Source organism: Chiloscyllium plagiosum, unplaced genomic scaffold (genome assembly GCF_037043375.1).
Source record: "Chiloscyllium plagiosum isolate Xiang-an unplaced genomic scaffold, Cpla_swu_hap1 HiC_scaffold_33, whole genome shotgun sequence".
Taxonomy (NCBI): Eukaryota; Metazoa; Chordata; class Chondrichthyes; order Orectolobiformes; family Hemiscylliidae; genus Chiloscyllium; species Chiloscyllium plagiosum.
Window position 1 is genome coordinate 9,124,273 of NW_028270171.1, and position 18,788 is coordinate 9,143,060.

Sequence of the window (18,788 nt, forward strand, 5' to 3'; positions counted from 1 at the left end):
AAACTCAGAACTTTGTTTGGGGAGGCTTCCCATTTCTGTTGATGTCCTGAATGGATCTCATGCACATTTTCACACACGACGTGTGCTCCATTGCATTGTTTCCTTAATCTGTACGCACAGTGGTTTAATCGTCCCATTTAATCCCTTGTTCATCAATTGTATCCATCTGCCTCCCCAGTCAGTATCTTTTCCATCCTCTCATTTATTTTTGTCTCCGCCTGTGTCCCTCTCTTGCTGTTGTTCTCATTCTATCTCACACACAGTCAAACCTGGAACACCCAATTAAATTTTCCCTTTGTTTCTAATTTTGTCCAGACAATTATTGATTGGTTTGGACTGCCCAAAGGCAGAGTAGCCTTTTTCAAAACCCATCGACAGAGAGCTGTGTGTTTTTATTTGGAAAAAGGAGAGAGATCTTGGCTCCCATCCGAGTTGATTTGGATTAAATTATTTGAACATGTGTTTTGACTGACGCAAATACTGACAGTTACTTGATGTTGAAATTGTCCTCCACTTGCCCTCACATCTGGAATGTAGCGTGCTGCAGATAATTTAGGAATTGCAGAGGTGAGTTTGTTTATTCTCCTTTGTGGTGATTTGTGCCAATTTGGACTGAGAGAAGGACAAGGGCATATGTCCTTAACTAAACCGCTCAAATAGACCAGGAATGCCCTGCCTTTGGGAAGGTTGTCAAACCAAGGACGGGCTGAAGGGGTGAAATGGAACAGGTCTCCCTTCCACACGGTGCCTCCTCAAACTTGGGTTCGGCTAAAAGAGGCGGAAACGAATGTGCTGTCCACAAACATCAGTGAGGGCCATGGATGAAACCGTGAAGAAGCTGGGTCAGGATCTGGAAGGGAAAGGGTTGGATTTAGAAGGAGGGAGAGGGATCCATGGTGGAGGAGGGGATAGAGAGAAAGGGAGGGAGGTAAAACATGGGGAAAGTGAGGCACGGGATCCGAATGGGCTCCATTTGAAATATCCACTCACTCCTTGGGCTTGCTGAGACTTTGCCCACCATTCTGTGTTTGGCTTTTGCAGCTCAGCATTTCTGATTTTAATTTTCAGCTGTTGATTTCTGATTATATTATACAGCCCCTCGCAGTGGCATAAATCTAACCACAAACAGTTATAAAAATTGGGGACAATGAGAATGGATAAAAGTAATGTTTGGTTATTTGCCTTGAAGGAATTAAAACCTCACTGTATTTATAAGTAAATGATTGAGCAAAGTTAAATAGACTTAACAAAAGCTTAAGAATTCTAAGTATGAATTAACACGTATGCAATAGAAAACTGATTTAACAGCAAGCCGGGATTCTAAATGTGACTTAATAGGCATGTAGTAAAACACAGCTTAATGAGAATGTGATCATTTCAAACAATGTTTAACAGTAACTTAGGAATTTTAAATCTCACTGAGGATGCATATGGTAAAAGTAATGTACCATAAATGTAATAATTTAAAATCTGATTTAACAAGAGCTTTTAGGCATTGAGGTATCACAACATGAATATAGTGAAAGACAACTTAACATGAATCTAAAGCATTAAATTATCACTTAACATGAGCGTTAAAATATTAATTATCATTAACCCTTGGAAATGCACGGTTATAAGGATAGGGTGGGATGCTCTTCGGAGGGTTGGTGTGAACTCAATGGGCTGAATGGCCTGCTTCCATACTGTAGGGATTCTATGACTTAACAGAAATATGTTAATTTTAAAACATGACAAATGGACTGAAGATGTGAGAAAAAAAAATGAAAGTATCAAATGTCAAGTGTACATTAATTGCGCTTCACAGTGTGTGGGTGATGAGCATTAGTTGGGAATTCAATTGTGGTTCTGGATAGGAGCAGATTGAGAACATGTTTGTTGGGTCAAGTATGTTTGTAACATGCAACCCCATAACTACTGGGTGGGGGCGGTTGGCATGGTGGCTCAATGGCTAGCACTGCTGCCTCACAGCACCAGGGACCTGAGTTCAATTCAGCCCTCAGGCGACTGTCTGTGTGGAGTTTGCACATTCTCCCTGTGTCTGCGTGGGTTTCCTCCCACAGTCCAAAGGTGTGCAGGTTAGGGTGGATTGGCCATGCTAAATTGTCCCATAGTGCCTGGGGATGTGCAGGTTATATGGGTTAGCCATGGGAAATGCAGGGTTAGAAAGGTGGGGTGGGTCTGGGTGGGATATTCTTCGGAAGGTCAGTGAGGACTCAATGGCCTGTTCCACAACATGTATGACTGAAATCTTATAGAAGTGTGTGTAACATTTGGCTTCATTCCTATCCTTTGGCTTCTCAGTTTCTCGAATCTAACAGCGATACGCAGATTAAAATTAACATTGGACTTTTAAAGATGACTTAACATGAAGTAAGTCAGTTAAAATGTAATTCAATGTGAACACAGGAATTTAAAATATGAGCAAACATGAACTTCGGAATTTTAGTATTGAAATAACATGAACCTGACAATCTATCTCAATAGGAGAAAGTGAGGACTGCAGATGCTGGAGATCAGAGCTGAAAATGTGTTGCTGGAAAAGCGCAGCAGGTCAGGCAGCATCCAAGGAGCAGGAGAATTGACGTTTCGGGCATGAGCCCTTCTTCAGGCTCATGCCCGAAACGTCGATTCTCCTGCTCCTTGGATGCTGCCTGACCTGCTGCGCTTTTCCAATCTATCTCAATAGACAATCCTAGCAGGGAACAAGGAGTATTGACTGAGAGCTAGAAAGATTTCAGTTTCTGATGCATGTTTCCAGAGATTAACTTCCCATTATATATATCCTTCCCATTACACGTCCTTTCCATTACACTATCCTTCCTTTTACACATATCTTTCTGATTTAGGATGTTGCCACTTTATGTGTCCACTGTAGATAAAGTAATGCACTTGTACTGAGGTCAACAACTTTCCCATTTGATAGACAGGAAATTAGGGGATGCAAAATTCTTATTGCGTTCTCCATTAGGGTTTAGTCTCTTGATTTTGAAATACAGGATGCAGTTGAAAACTTCAGTAAAGGGGGTTGGTGCAGTAATGCCATCTATCAGCCCCAGTGACTGTAGTTTTGTTGTCTTTCGGGTCCCATAGTCTTGAGCCAGGTTTCTGACGGTAAATCCCATGCACGAATCTCTGCGTTGCTGCTTATCAATCTTGAGAAATCTCTTGGTATTCTCAACAGAACCAGGGGTTCGGACTATTGACAGTCCCATTCAGAGCTGCAGCGGCTAGGATTAGTTTGCGGATTATGAAACAGACATATCAGGAGGGATATGAAAGCCTACTCAATGAGGATCAGTGGTCTCGTCCCCATCCCAGATGCTACCCTTGGTTTTCTGCTTGTGTTGCTAATCCTTATCAGGAACTGATTAAGGCAGGCCTGACTTCTGATGCTGCAGTTATGCATAGGAAATCTCCCATTTTGAAAGCAACTCATTCTTGAGGAGCCTACTTAACCATTTCATTTTTATGACAAGATAGCCATTGAAGAAAAAAACATCTTCTTGACTTGTCGCTCTTCAAGGCAGAATTAGTTTCCCTGGAAATTAGAATCCTCAGAATTAGCTTCATTTTTATTCACTCATGGATATTATGGGCTGGCCCAGCATTTATTGCCCTTCCCTAGTTGCCCCCGCTTGAGATGGTGGGGGTGAGTTGCCTTCTGGAACCGCTGCAGTCTGTGTGCTGTGGGCAGACCCACAATGCCCTTAGAGAGGGAGTTCCAGGACTGTGACCCATTCAATAGGCTGGTGGCTGATCATCCAACACAGTCCCCTGTTCCCACCTTCTCCTCAATCGCTTTGATCCCTTTAGCTCTAAGAGCTTTATCTAACTCCTTCTTGAAAATACTCTATACTTTCTTCTCAACCACTTTCTGTGACAAAGAATTTCACTGGTTCATCACTATCTGGATGAAGAAATGACTCATCATCTCACTCTTTAAAGGCCTACACGCTACCTATAAACTGTGACTCTAGATACTGGACTCCCGTGTCAACAGGAACCTTCTTTCCTGCCCAGACCTGTTGGAATTTTATAGGTTTCTATGCGATCACCTGACTCCCCACTCTAGTGAATATAATCCTAACCAATCCACTGTGTAATTAATCCCTGTATAATACTCACACCATCCCTGAAATCAGTCTGGTAAACCTTTGTTGCATTACCTCCACAGCCAGCACATCCTTGCTCAGATAATGAGACTGTAACTGTGCAGAATACTCCAGATGTGATCTGATCAAGCCCCTGTACAACTGCAACAAGAAACCCCTGTTGCAAGAAGGTGGCTCAGTGATTAGCACTGCTGTCTCACAGCACCAGGGATCAGGGATCAATTCTCCCCTCGCACAACCGTTTGTGTGGAGTTTGCACATTCTCCCTGCTTCTGCGTGGGTTTCCTCCCAAAATCCAAAGATATGCAGGTTAGGGTGGATAGGCCTTGGGAAATGCGGGGTTACGGGGATAGAGTAGGGGAATTGGCCTGGGAGGGATACTCTTTGGAGGATTGGTGTGGGCCAAAGGGCCTGCTTCTTTTTGAATCCTCTCACTTTGAAGGCCTATATGCCACTAGCCTGCTGCACCTGCAAGCTTACTTTTGATATCAACTTCACAAGTGTACCCAGTCTCATTGTACCTTCTCCTTTCGCTCTCCATCACCAATCTGATCACATTCAGCTTCTGAAAATAATCCACTCAGCTTTTAACAGTATGGTTCAAATCCTTCATGTCAAATTGAACATCTTGTGTCTGCCTTATTTTTAAATCTTACCTACAGATTGTGTAACAGAAACATGTATTATTCATTGCCTCTTAAAACATCCTTTTATTCAGATCTTAACCATCATTGACCAAGCAAAATCCAGACCGGTTATTTCCATCCCGCGTGTCAGATTATTTTAAAATGTGAACAGGACTAGACAGGGTAAATGCAGGAAAGATGTTCCCCTTGACCAGGGAGTCCAGAACAAGGGGTCACAGGTTAAGGATACGGAATGGGCTATTTAGATTACCTACAGTGTGGAAACAGGCCCTTTGGCCCAACAAGTCCACACTGACCCTCCAAAGAGAAACCTACCCCTCAATATTTACCCCTGACTAATCCACCTAACACTACGGGCAATTTACCATGGCCAATTCACCTGACCTGTACATCTTTGGACTGTGGGAGGAAACCAGAGCACCCGGAGGAAACCCACACAGACACAGGGAGAATGTGCAAACTCCACACAGACAGCTACCCGAGGGTGGGAATGGAACCTGGGTCCCTGGCACTGTGAGGCAGCAGTGTTAACCACTGAGCCACCGTGCCACCTGAGATGAGGAGAAATATCTTCACCCAGAGAGTGGGGAGCCTGAGGAACTCTCTCCCACAGAAAGTGGTTGAGGTTGAAGTCAAAATATTAAATGTTTTCAATAAAGAGTTAGATATAACTATTAGGCCTAAAGGGATTAAAGGGAGGAACTGGGAACTGGATATTGAGTTGGATGGTCAGCCATTGGAATTGGAGAGTAGGCTTGAGGGGCCAAATGGCCTGTTCTTTATTTCATGGTCCCTTCGCACAACTGAAAAGCTGATGGGTTCTGGGGCCATCCACAGGAATCACAGAATTATCGTGAGGTTGTAGGAGATTGTTCAGCCCCTTGTCCCTACACCAGCTCTTCAACTGAGCAGCGTTACCCAGAGACGATCCCCTCCTTTACCCCAGCCCCTTCCGTAGCTCCTACACATTGTTTTATCCAAATAACTATCCAACCCTCTCTGAAATGCCTCGATCAAACTTGCTCCCCCCACTTTTCCAGGCAGCACATTCTATCCTGTAACCATTCTCTGAGTGGAAAGGTGTTTCCTCACTTCACCCGGGGTGTAAATCACTTTGGAGAGAAATTTGACTGTAGTTTCCAAAAAAAATACGTCCTACTTAAAATGCAGATGATGAAGAATGTTATCTTTCATTGTGTTGTTAGTCTGGGAATTCTCGTCTTGGACAGTAGGAGGCAGTATCTTTGAATAAAGTGAAGACTGAGAGATTTTTAATCTGCATGGGAGTCAAGGGTTAGTATTGGGGAGGCCACAGTCAGAACAGCCATGATCTTATTGAATGAGAGAGTAGGCTCGATGGGGCTGAAAGGCCTACACTAACTCTAATTGCTTAAGTTCTTATTAACATATCCCAGCAAAGATGTGCCTCTGCACAAACTGAATCTCATAATTGCATCCCTATAGCATTTTTCACATCTACAGGACCCCCTAAACCAATCTAACAGCCAAGGAAGCAGTTTTGAAGTGTAGTCAATGTTAGGATGTCATCAAAGCAGTAGTCCATTTCTGCACAGGAAGATCCCAAAAGCAACTGCTTGCTTATGACCACATAGGTGTTTCAGTGATGCCAGTGGGTGCCTGGGACAGGTCTTGAACACACGAACAATCTGACTCAGAGCCAACATTCCACTGATCCTAACCCGGCTCTTGCTACTGGAAAAAAGAAGGCCTTCCTGTGAAGTCCCAGGATGGTAGGTGTAAGTAGGTGAATGTTATTGAGTGTTACACTGGGGGGGGACGGAATTTGATACTGAGGGGGGTTGGAGGATGTTACTGAGTGTTACACTGAGGGAGGTGGGGAAATGTTACTGAGTGTTACACTGAGGGAGGTGGGGAAATGTTACTGAGTGTTACACTGAGGGAGGGTGGGGGATGTTATGAGTGTTACACTGAGGGGGGTTGTGGGATGTTACTGACTGTTACACTGAGGGGTTGGGGGATGTTACTGAGCATTATACTGAGAAAGGGTGGGGGATGTTACTGAGTGTTACACAGAGAAGGATGGGGATGTTACTGAGTGTTACACTGAGGGAGGGTGGGGGATGTTACTGAGTGTTACACTGAGACAGGTTGTGGGATGTTACTGAGTATTACACTGAGAAAGGGATGGGGGAATGTTACTGAGTGTTACACTGAGACAGGTTGTGGGATGTTACTGAGTGTTACACTGAGGGAGGGTGGGGGATGTTATGAGTGTTACACTGAGGGGGGTTGTGGGATGTTACTGACTGTTACACTGAGGGGTTGGGGGATGTTACTGAGCATTATACTGAGAAAGGGTGGGGGATGTTACTGAGTGTTACACAGAGAAGGATGGGGGATGTTACTGAGTGTTACACTGAGAGAAGGGTCTGGATGTTACTGTGTCTTACACTGAAGGGTTGTGGGATGTTACTGAGTGTTACACTGAGGGAAGGTGGGGGATGTTACTGAGTGTTACACTGAGACAGGTTGTGGGATGTTACTGAGAGAGGGATGGGGGAATATTACTGAGTGTTACACTGAGACAGTTGTGGGATGTTACTGAGTGTTACACTGAGAGAGGGATGGGGGAATGTTGCTGAGTGTTACACTGGGAGAGGATGGGGGATGTTACTGAGTGTTACACTGGGAGAGGATGGGGGATGTTACTGAGTGTTACACTGAGTGGGGTGGGGATGTTACTTCGTGTTACACTGAAGGGGCTATGGGATGTTACTGAGTGTTACGCTGAGCTGGGTTGGGGATGTTACTTAGTGTTACACTGAAGGATGTGTGGGATGTTACTGAGTGTTACACTGAGAGAGAGATGGGGGATGTTATTGAGTGTTATACTGAGAGAGGGTGGGGGATGTTACTGAGTGTTACACTGAGAGCGGGTTGGGGGATGTTACTGAGTGTTACACTGAGTGGGGTGGGGGGGTGTTACTGAGTGTTACACCCAGGGTCATTGGGATTATGAACATCACACCTAGGGGAATGAGTTACGTTGCAAGTGGATAATGACACTGCATTGTTTCTTTTTTGCCCAGTTTCCTGTGTGTTTCCAGAGATGACAAACCAATCCGACATTCATATTTCAGACCGTCACCCCAGCCTGGATGAATTGCCCAAACCTCCCTTTTCAAAGCATTGCAATTGGTTGGAAAGAAATCTACTTCTCTTGCTGACTATTCTTGGTAAGACTCTTTACCTAACTCTTCAGAGGCTGGCTTCCAGTCACCTGTCACCTTTTACTTACAAAGATCCTAGGGAGTGTTGCTGAGCAGAGACTTTGGAGTGAAGGTTCACAGCTCCTTGAAAATGGAGTTGCAGGTGGATAGGATAGTGAAGAAGGTATGCATTCCTTTATTGGTCAGAGTATTGAGTACAGGAGTTGGGAGGTCATGTTGCGGTTGTACAGGACATTGGTTAGGCCACTGCTGGAATATTGCATGCAATTCTGGTCTCCTTCCTATCAGAAAGATGTTCTGAAACTTGAAAGGATTCAGTAAAGATTTACAAGGATGTTGCCAGGGTTGGAGGATTTGAGCGATTGGGAGAAGTTGAACAGGCTGGAGCTGTTTTCCCTGGATTATCAGAGGCTGAGGGGTGACCTTATAGAGGTTTAGAAAATCATGAGGGGCATGGATAGGATAAATAGACAAAGTCTTTTCCTTGGGGTGGGGGAAGTCCAGAACTCGAGGGCATAGTTTTCGGGTGAGAGGGGAAAGATGTAAAAGACACCTAAGGGGCAACCTTTTCACTCAGAGGGTGGTACGTGTATGGAATGAGCTGCCAGAGGAAGTGGTGGAGGCTGGTACAATTGCAACATTTAAAAGGCATTTGGATGGGTATATGAATAGGAAGGGTTTGGAGGGATATGGGCCGGGTGCTGGCAGGTGGGACTAGATTGCGTTGGGATATCTGGTCGGCATGGACGGGTTGTACCGAAGGGTCTGTTTCCATGCTGTACATCTCTATGACTGTAAATTCATAGCCTTTGACAATAGCACTACACCTCATTGAGTCCGCGTTTCAACATGGCTGACATTCATCCTTTCATGTCAGCTTGAGCTCCCTGATTGGACCAGATTAACAACCTCAATCAGAGAACTCAGATTCTATGAGGTCCAGCTGACTCTCCTCATTACCTCACCAAAGACCCTCAGACAGCACCTTCCAAATTCAAGACCACTTCCATCCAGAAGGGCGAGGGCAGCAGTTACTTGGCAACACCACCACCTGCAAGTTCCCCTCCTAGTCACTCACCCCTCGATTTGGAAATATATTGTCGTTCCTTCACAGTCTTTGGGTCAAAATCCTGGAATTCCCTCCCTACCAGCACTGTGGGTCAACCCACAGCAAGTGGACTGAAGTGATTAAAGAAGGCAGCTCACCCCCACCTTCTCAAGGGCAACTAGGGACAGGCTATTAATGCTGGCCCAGCCAGCAATGCCCAAGTCCCACAGATGAGTAAATTAAAACAAGAATCACTTACCACTGATAGCAAAAATACCATCGCCAGGGGGGTTCGTTCTCTCTCTCTCTCTCTCTCTCTCTCTCTCTCTCTCTCTCTCTCTCTCTCTCTCTCTTCCCCCCACCCCACCATGCCACCTCAGACATGTACATAGCAGAGCTCCCCACCATCTGCCCACGGTGTATCATCCTATTTGGTAATGTCATCATCTCTCACCTTTCTCCATCCAGTCCTGGCGTGGGATTGGACCTGGAGCCACTGGCTCAGAGGTAGAGACAGGACTGCCACATACGATCAAGACTTAAATAAAACAGAGCAATTGGAAACGGAAGCAGAAATTGCCAGGGAAATGCAGCAGGTCTGGAGAGAGAAAGCAGTTAACGTTTCCACTCCAGTGAACCCTTCTTCAGGGCTATTAGTAACTGGGAAAAGGTGGTATATTTGTTGGCGACAAAGGATGGTAAGGGGGTAATCGATAGGTGGACATGGTGCCTAAGGAGAAACAAAGACAGCTGGGCAAAACGCTGGATAATGGAGACAAAGAAAAACTGTTAATGGGGACCATAGGTGAATGAAAATGGATTAGCTGTGTCATATGATGACCTGGCTAGGGTGGTTAAAAGAAATACAGGAAGGTGTCTAGCTCCTTTAAAAAATGATTGAACTCATTACTGAGTCCCCCAAGTGGATTTTCTGTTTTTCTTTGTCACTATCAGCAATTACATTTCTCAATAAAAACCAAAAGAACTCAGTTCTGAGGAAGGGTGACTGCAGTCGAAGCATTAACTCTGCTTTCTCTCCACGGATGCTGCCAGACCTGCTGAGCTTTCCCAGCAATTTCTGTTTTGGTGTCTTAGATTTCTAAGCTCTGTTCATATTTTCAGCAAATTGTTTTGCACCTTTTTTTTCCAAACTTAACAAAAGAAGTCAAAATTGCCGGAGAAACTCAGCAGGTCTGGCAGCATCTGTAGAGAGAGAGAAACGGAGTTCGAGGTCCAGTATAACTATTCTCTCGAGGTTTGTTTTCTCTCTGCACAGATGTCGCCAGACCTGCTGAGCTCCCCCAGCACTTTGTTTTTATTTTTCCTTAATTCTTACACAAGGTGTCATTGGTAAGGTCAACGTTTCTTTCCCATTCCTATTTCCATCTAAACTGAGATTTGTGAAGCAATTTCAGAGTTAAGCACGCTGCTCATTACTGAGCCAGAAGGGGTTTCACAACAACTGCTAATCCTTGTCATGGTAACCATCACTGATGCCTGGTCCACCAGTCAATGTGTTCAGCAAATTTAATAAACACCTCTGGCTCCGGTGGGACTTGAACTTGCATCTCCTGGCCCAGAGAAGGACATTACTCCTGCACTTCAAGAACACCATGCAGACACATCCCAAGTTGTGGACAGGTTCTGTTCGAGAGTCTGTTTGCAGGTTGATTTGTACGCACATCGGAACACAGCATAAAGCAGCCGTTCATAAGCACAGGAAATATTTATATGCCAGGTCCTGATAATGACATCCCTGTACAAAGCGGTGTTTGTAAGTCAGGGATACCCGTGTTACCAGATTTACTCACTGAACTCAAATAGCAGCCTCAGTGGGATTCGAACCCCTGTCCCAAGATTATCCCACTGGATTACTTGTCCAGTGACATTGCAACCAAGTTAGTGCCTCCCAGTGGGATCTGTGCACAGCAAGCTCCCACGAGCAGCCATGTGATAATGTCCTGATCATTTGTTGATGGAGGGTTAGACCAGGACACTGGGCACTTATTCCTTCTCAAACTCGGGCCTAGGGTCTACCAGTGAGGGCAAAGGGGGAGCAGACAGGCACTTGGATTCATATCTGATCTGAGAGACAACACTGGGGCCAGTGCAGCACTCCGCAGTCCCCTTTGAAGTGGATCAGCCTGGGTTACGTGCTCAAGAATGCACTGCCAACAGTGGGAGTAGAGTCAGATACATTAGGGACATTTAAGCAACACTTGGATAGGCACACGGAAGATAGTAAAATGTAGGGTATGTAGCTTAGTTTGATCTTGGAGTAGGATAAAGGGTCAGCACAATATTGAAGGCCGAAGGGCCTTCGCTGTGCTATGTTCTATGTAAGCCACTGGAGTGGAAGCCCAATCTTCTGATGTGGAGACATCCCACACAGAGCCACAGCTCACACCAGGTTGGGGGGGGCGGGGGTGGTGTGTGTGTGGCGGGGGGGGGGGGGGGGTGGTGGTGTGTGTGGGGGGGGGCTCGTTCCTGCCAAGATTAAAATATGTCAAAGTATATTACAGAATAATTTGAGTTGAAAGTTGCAGGTCATGCAATACAATTCAGCTTGTCGCTGTTCAGTATGTTCCTCTCTTAACTGCCTCAAAGTAACTCTCAAACTCTTGATTAGCCCACAGATATGCAGTTTAGGAAGGGTTGGCCATGCTAAATTACCCATCGTGTCCAGGGATGTGCAGGTTAGTGTGGTTTGGCCATGCCAAATTACCCATCGTGTCCAGGGATGTGCAGATTAGGGTGGATTGGCCATGCTAAATTGTCCCATAGTGTCCAGGGATGTTCAGGTTAGGGTGGATTGGCTATGCTAAATGGCCAATAGTGTCCAGGGATGTGCAGGTTAGGGTGGATTGGTCATGCTAAATTGTCCCATAGTGTCCAGGGATGTTCAGGTTAGGGTGAATTTGCCATGCTAAATTTCCCATAGTGTCTAGGGATGTGCAGGTCAGGGTGGATTGGCCATGCTAAATTTCCCATAGTGTCCAGGGATGTGCAGGTTAGGTGGATTAGCTGTGGGAAATGCAAGGTTAGAGAGAATGGGTGGACCTGGGTGGGATGCTCTTCATGGGGTCAGTGTAGACTTGATGGGCTGAATGGCCTGCTTCCACACTGGAGGGATTCTGTGATTCTATCTACTACATGTCAGGAATACGACCCAAGGGCGAAACAATTCAAACTGAAAACTGCAGGAAGTGCAATAGGAATTGAACTATCCCCCATGCACTGTGTTCCACTCTGAGAAGCCTCTGTGCAAATTTTTATATTCAAAGTGAACACTTCTACTGGGTATACAGCCCAGGGGGTACCACACTGTACCAGTCCCTCAATGTTGCATTAATTTGTTAAACCAAACCAGGCAGGTTGCAGAGTAAAGTAACATCTCTTTTAGATCAGCATTGCTGAACATGTCAAGCCAATTTGCCCACAATAATTTGCACACAGCAATTTCCAGCCTCCGCAGTGTTTTGTATTGATCTATGTGGAGGTTATTGATTGATGGAGTATCTCTAGCACTTACAGAGCATTACTGTCGGGAACACTGGCCTGTGTGTGTAGTTGAGAGATAATGCTGCAACCTGTTCAGTTACAAAGGTTTGCTTTCGGGGCCCGGCTTGGACTCATGTTAACCTCTGATACCAGCTAGACCCCCCTCTTAACCAAATCGGTTTGACCCAAACGTCACAGTTAGGCCCTTGTTATCCTTCAAAATTAAACACCGACATTGAAGACGGGTTAGATCAATGAATGGCGCTCTTTGTTCCAATCGGGTAGGAAGCAGAGCAGGTGATGCAGTGGGGCATGTTTTTGCCCCTCACCTTGCTGAGCGTATGGTAGTCCCTTTGTGGCCCAGGGGTTATGACAGCCTTTTGAAACCATCTCCAGAGCTCGAAATTTGTTGTTCCATATATGGAAATCACCCAGACTCCTGGAACGAGATCCTGGAGGGGTGTGTTTGTGTGTGTGCGTGTGTATCCGTAGTGTGTGTGTGTGTGTGTGTGTCTGTGTAACTGTATTGTGTGTGTGTGTATCCGTATTGTGTATGTGTGTGTCGGTGTAACTGTATTGTGTATGTGTGTGTGCGTGTGTATCCGTATTGTGTATGTGTGTGTGTTTGTGTAACTGTATTGTGTCTGTGTGTGTGCGCGTGTTTGTTTGTGGAAGTATTCTTTGAAAGATAATCTTTCTCATTGCTGGGGGTGTGTGTGTGTATATCTGCAGTGTGCATCTCTGTGTGTCCATAGTGTGTGTGTGTGTGTATGTGTGTGTGTATCTGTATTTTGTGTTTGTTCGTCTGTGGAAGTATTTTTTAAAAGATAGTATTTCTCATTGCAGTGTGTGTGTATATGTGTATTATGTGTGTATCCGTATTGTGTGTTTGCTCATTGCCCTGTTTGATGACCACTGTACCTGTACATAGTTGGGGTTTGGTTAGCTCATTTGGCTGGACAGCTGGTTTTTGCGGTGCAAAGTGACTCCAATAACAGGGGTTCAATTCCTGCACCAGCCGAGATTACCCTTCAGGGCTGTCTTTCTTATCCTTTCCCCTTGACTGAGGCATGATCACCCTCTGGTTAAACCACCACCAATCATCTCTCTCTCAAATGAGTGAGTAGCCCTCTTGGGTAAAGGTAACTTTGCATGGTTATGTATCTGAGGAGAAAGTGAGGACTGCAGATGCTGGAGATCAGAGCCGAAAATGTGTTGCTGGAAAAGCGCAGCAGGTCAGGCAGCATCCAGGGAACAGGAGAATCGACGTTTCGGGCATAAGTTATGTATCTGGTCCACTCTACATCACACAATCAAAAGCTTGTGTTTGCAGGATTAAGCTGCTGGTTCCCTCAAGTGTGGAGCAGTTTGCAATGAATCAGAAGGTAAATTTAACACAGGGATGTTTGATTCTTTAATCCTGTTTGATTTTATTGTCATTGTAGTTGTTGTTTGTGGAATTGTGACATTCTGTGAGTTGTTAGTCCTTCATTCTCACTGAGTTTGACCTTTGTAGGGGGTTGGGACGGGGTGGAGAGAGAAAGCGTAGTGTTTTCAGCTGCACTACAGTGAAAATGAAAAGAAGTTGCATTTATAGAGCAATTTTTCTAACCTCTGCGTGTCCCAAATTGACTCCTATTCAACAAAGTACCTCTAAAGTATAACTGTTGTTACAACATGGAAAATATAATACTGTTCTGAAGGGTGGGAAGAGATTTTACTGAGGGATCTAACTCTTACTGAAGGGGATTGACAAAGTAGATATAGAGCAGATGTTTCCCCTTGTGGGGCAATCTGGAAGGAAAGTTTGTAGTTTTAGGATAAGGGTCGGCAGATTTAAAACAGAGATGAGGAGGAAGGACTTCTCTCGAATGGTCATGAATCTGTGCAGTTCACGTCCGCCGAGTGCAGTGCATGCTGGGACATTGAGTAAGATTAAGGAGGAGATAGACAGATTTTTAATTAGTAACAGGTTATTGAGAGCAGACAAGAAGGTGGAGGTTATAGAATCTCTACAGCATGGCCATTCAGCTCATTGAGTTCACTCAGACCCTCCAAAGAGCATCCCACCCAGACCCACCTCCCTGCCCTATCCCTGTAACCCTGCACTTCCCATGGCTAACCCACCTAGCCTACACATCCCTGTGCACTACAGGGCAATTTCCCATGGCCAATCCACCCTACCCTGCACATTTTTGGATTGTGGGAGGAAACCCGAACACCTGAAGGAAACCCACACAGACGCCTTTCACCAAGAGCCACCCTATTTTAAGTTACAGTGTCTCCATAATGAGGCAGGCCAGAGAGGAAAATGGAGGAAAGGGTGCTCTCCAGGTCCCACTACCCCATAGGGCATCCTGCCTCATCGACTTAAAGTCTGTTGGTTGACGATCAATCTGTCATGTCATGTGACCCATGGCAGACTCCTGAGGAACATCAACTTCAAGGCAAGTAAGTCCGACGATGATTTGTCGATGGGGGGGTTATCGGAGACATACAGCTTCCCCGTTCTTTTCGAAATACTGTCAAAGGATCTATTGTGTCGACTCAAGGATAGAGACAGGGTCTTGGTTTCAATGACTTAACTGAAACACAATGTATCCCAAGATGGCGCCATTCTCTCAGTAATGCCCAGGGTGGATCTGCCTGCCTTATGGACTTTGGTTTCTGGAACCCACAAGCTTAGAACCAAAAATAAAACGCAGGCGTTACAGCACAGAAAAAGGCCGCTCGGCCCACTGCTGGCTGAGATAAAAACCTGACTATCCACTCATTCTCATCCCACCTTGCAATGCCTCATGGCAGCCTTACAGGTTACAGTTGCAGACCAAAGCTCCCTTTACGATGAGCTGAGGGCTTCTGCCGACACCGTCAAACTGGACAGTGAGTTCCTGCGACTCACCAACCTCTCCAGGTGGAGAACAACCTTTCCTCATGATCCCTATAGTCATAAAAAGGTGGGGGGGGGGGTTATCCTGAGAGACACAGGTCAGTGTACAGATTTCTCCCTGTGAGAAAGAGGGGACTGAGACACAGGTCAGTGTACAAATATTTCTCTGTGAGAAAGTGGAGACTGAGAGACACCAGTTAGTGTGCAGTGATCTCCCTGAATGAGGGAGAGGGAACTGAGAGAGACAGGTCGGTGTACCGATATCTCCCTGTGAAAGAGGGGACTGAGAGACACCAGTTAGTGTGCAGTGATCTCCTTGAGTGAGGGAGAGGGGACTGAGAGACACCAGTTAGTGTGCAGTGATCTCCTTGAGTGAGGGAGAGGGGACTGAGAGACACTAGTCAGTGTAGAGAAATCTCCAAGAGATCAGTAGGTGTACAGATACCTCCCTCAGAGGGAGAGAGAGGAGGGACTGAGCGACATCAGGCATTGTACAGATATCTCCCTGAGAGAGAGATAGAGAGAGACAGGGGATTGAGAGCCTCTAATCAGTGTAGCAATATCTCCCTGAGAGACACTAATAAGTGAATAGATATCTTCCTCAGACAGAGAGAGAGGGGGAACTGCGAGACACCAGTCAGTGTACAGACAACTCCCTCAGAGAGAGGGAACTGCGAGGCACCAGTCAGTGTACAGATATCTCCTTAGAGAGAGAGAGGGGACTGAGAGACTTCAGTTAGTGTCCAGATACCTCCCGTTTTTAATGCTGAAGATTATGTTGCATCTTTGAAGTCTAGATCTGCTCTTTAAGAGCGGATTACTGATGGCAGTATCACATGTTTTCACTTGAGTCAGAGAGCCTGCATTAATTCCTGTTTCCTTTAACCTCTGTGACAGCCCTGAAATTACTTCTTGATCAGAAGGGATTGGAATTTCATTAGGGATTCAATGTTTCTGTGTAAATCCGAGGTAAATAAGAAATTAAAGCAGGGCCTAATCCCTCAGATAACTGCTGTTGGCATTTTTTTTAATCAACTTTTGCTTGGCATTTGAAGAGACGCAAGGATGGTCTACTCAAAGTCATTGAGACTGACCGTCTCGTGCAAACACACGCACTCTCGCAATTCGTCGAGGGAATGAGTGTCTTTGCTGTTCATTAAGGTGGCTTAAAATCTAAATATCAGATTGAATCTCTGCAGCGGTTTTCTCTCAACCTCGCTATCAGGAAACCCTATTTTGTAAGACGCAAAATCTCAACTCACTTTGATGAGGGTGTGTACAAGTCCCAGGTTTGAGGACTGGGTAGGTACACCCTGGGCAGCGCTGAGAGGAGACCACAGCATCAGGGGTACTGCCTTGCAAAAAAATGTGGCCTTTCTGTCCAATCAGTGGATAGAAAGGATCCTCGCGCATCACGTTGAAGGGGAACAACTGGAGATCTCCTTGGTGTCCTGATCAATAACGATCCCTCAACTCAAAAATCGGACTTCACAAGTCGAGAGTATGTGGAGGGTGGGTTAACATGGGCTAGAGAGAAAGGAACTGAAATAAGTGGAATTTATCAAGACAGATTTGATTTAGCTCCCTGGTTTTCACTTTTTCTCTCACTGATGGTTTTTGTCCTATTGCTCAGGTCGGCAGTGTTTGTCATGTTATGTTGGGAGATGGAGTTATTTAGTAAAATACAATGAAAAGGGCAGAGTTGCCTCCCAGTGGAGGGCTTCTGGGTCAAGGAAAAGGTCACAAAGGGAAAGGTGGAAACGGGTTTGAGCTAAACTCTAATTTATAACAAAAATCTTTATAAAGATTTTAAAGTGCGGCACAGTGGCTCAGTGGTTAGCACAGCTGCCTCACAGCACCAGTGTCCTAGGTTCGATTCCAGCCTCGGGCGATTGTCTGTGTGGAGTTTGCACGTTCTCCTCGTGTCTGCGTGGGTTTCCTCCAGGTGCTCCTGTTTCCTCCCACAGTCCAGAAATGTGCAGGTCAGGTGAATTGATCATGGGAAATTGCCCATAGTGTTAGGTGCATTGGTCAGAGGGAAATGGGTCTGGGTGGGATACTCTTCGGAGGGTCAGTGTGGACTGGTCGAGCCAAAGGGCCTGTTTCCACACTGTAGGGAATCTAATCTAATCTAAATCGCTGAAAGTCTTTCTCCTGATTAAATGGATACAACTCTGTTCAACAAACTCCATCCCTGTGCAAGTTCCCCTCCAAGCCACTCACTATCATAACTTGAAAATATATTGTATCTTCACTGTCGCTGGGTCAAATTTCTGGAATTCTTTCCCAGACTGCATTATGGGTGTCCTGACTACAAATGGACTGCAGCGGTTCAAGAAGGCAGCTCACCACTCCCTTCTCAAGAGCAACTAGGGACGGGCAATAAATGGCCCAGCCAGCGTCGCTCATATCTCATACACGGAAAGAAAATAAATTCCTTCTGATTTTATGAGTAATGTGTAACAGACCAGACCAGGCCTCATCAAAGTATTTTAAGAAAGTAGCCTAGATCCTAATTTCTTCTTATTTTAAAGGTAAATGTGAGATGCTGTACTCCAGATGCAATTCAATTGATCAAACTACTCAACTTGGAGCAAAGCACAATTTATTCAAACACCATAGTTAAAATACAACAAAAGAAAGAAGAACTGGGAATAACCTAACACGACTGGAAAACTTCACTGAATAATACAGACAGTAACGAGTACTAATTAACTGCTCCAATGTAGCAATATCCCATAAACACACCCTTGGCAAAAGGCAAATTCAAGAATAGAATGCCTCACATGCAGTTCTTCAATTCAAAAGGAAAGAACATCAAAAGACAATTCTGAGAGACAATTCAGAGAGAGAGAGTTTAGCAGCTGGCAGAGATTCACTACTTCCAAGTCTGCTGAGACCCCAGCAACAACTGCCTAAAGCTAATGGAAAATCCTGGTTCTGTGAGAGCTTGACAACACCCACTCAGGCTGCTTCTATTGTTCCATTTTTTTTTAAAAAGCCCTAAGCTTCAAAAAGTGTTTATCTCCTTAGAGACTGCTTGGCACCTGTCCCCTAATCTCTGTCTAAAAGAAAAAAGGACAAACACGCCTCTGAAAGCTACAGCACTTTTACAGATGACGGGAACATCTGCTGCGGTCACCCCAGAGAATACCCCTCAAATTCAGCATTGGGAGGAAAAAATTCAACTTACACTTCCATCTGGGACTCTTCATTGGTTTTAGTTTAAAAAACGTTCTGGTTATTATCACGCGGTTTTATAAGGCGCTTGCTGTTTGCAAATTGGCTGCTTTATTTCCTATATCATAACAGCGATGAGACTTCAAAATACATCTTTACCATCCTTTAGAATTGCCTGAGCTGCTAAAATATGCT

At 45.2% G+C, this 18,788-nt stretch overlaps 1 protein-coding gene across 1 annotated transcript in view; it reads left to right on the forward strand.

Moving 5' to 3' along the window:
• Positions 1–234: 234 nt before the first annotated feature.
• The window catches only part of LOC122542186 (excitatory amino acid transporter 2-like), a 48,234-nt gene continuing 29,680 nt past the window's right edge, over positions 235–18,788 (forward strand). The window contains 2 exon segments of the mRNA XM_043679633.2: positions 235–567; positions 7,834–7,980. Coding sequence (XP_043535568.2) covers positions 7,854–7,980 — 127 coding nt within the window. The 5' untranslated portion in view covers positions 235–567; positions 7,834–7,853.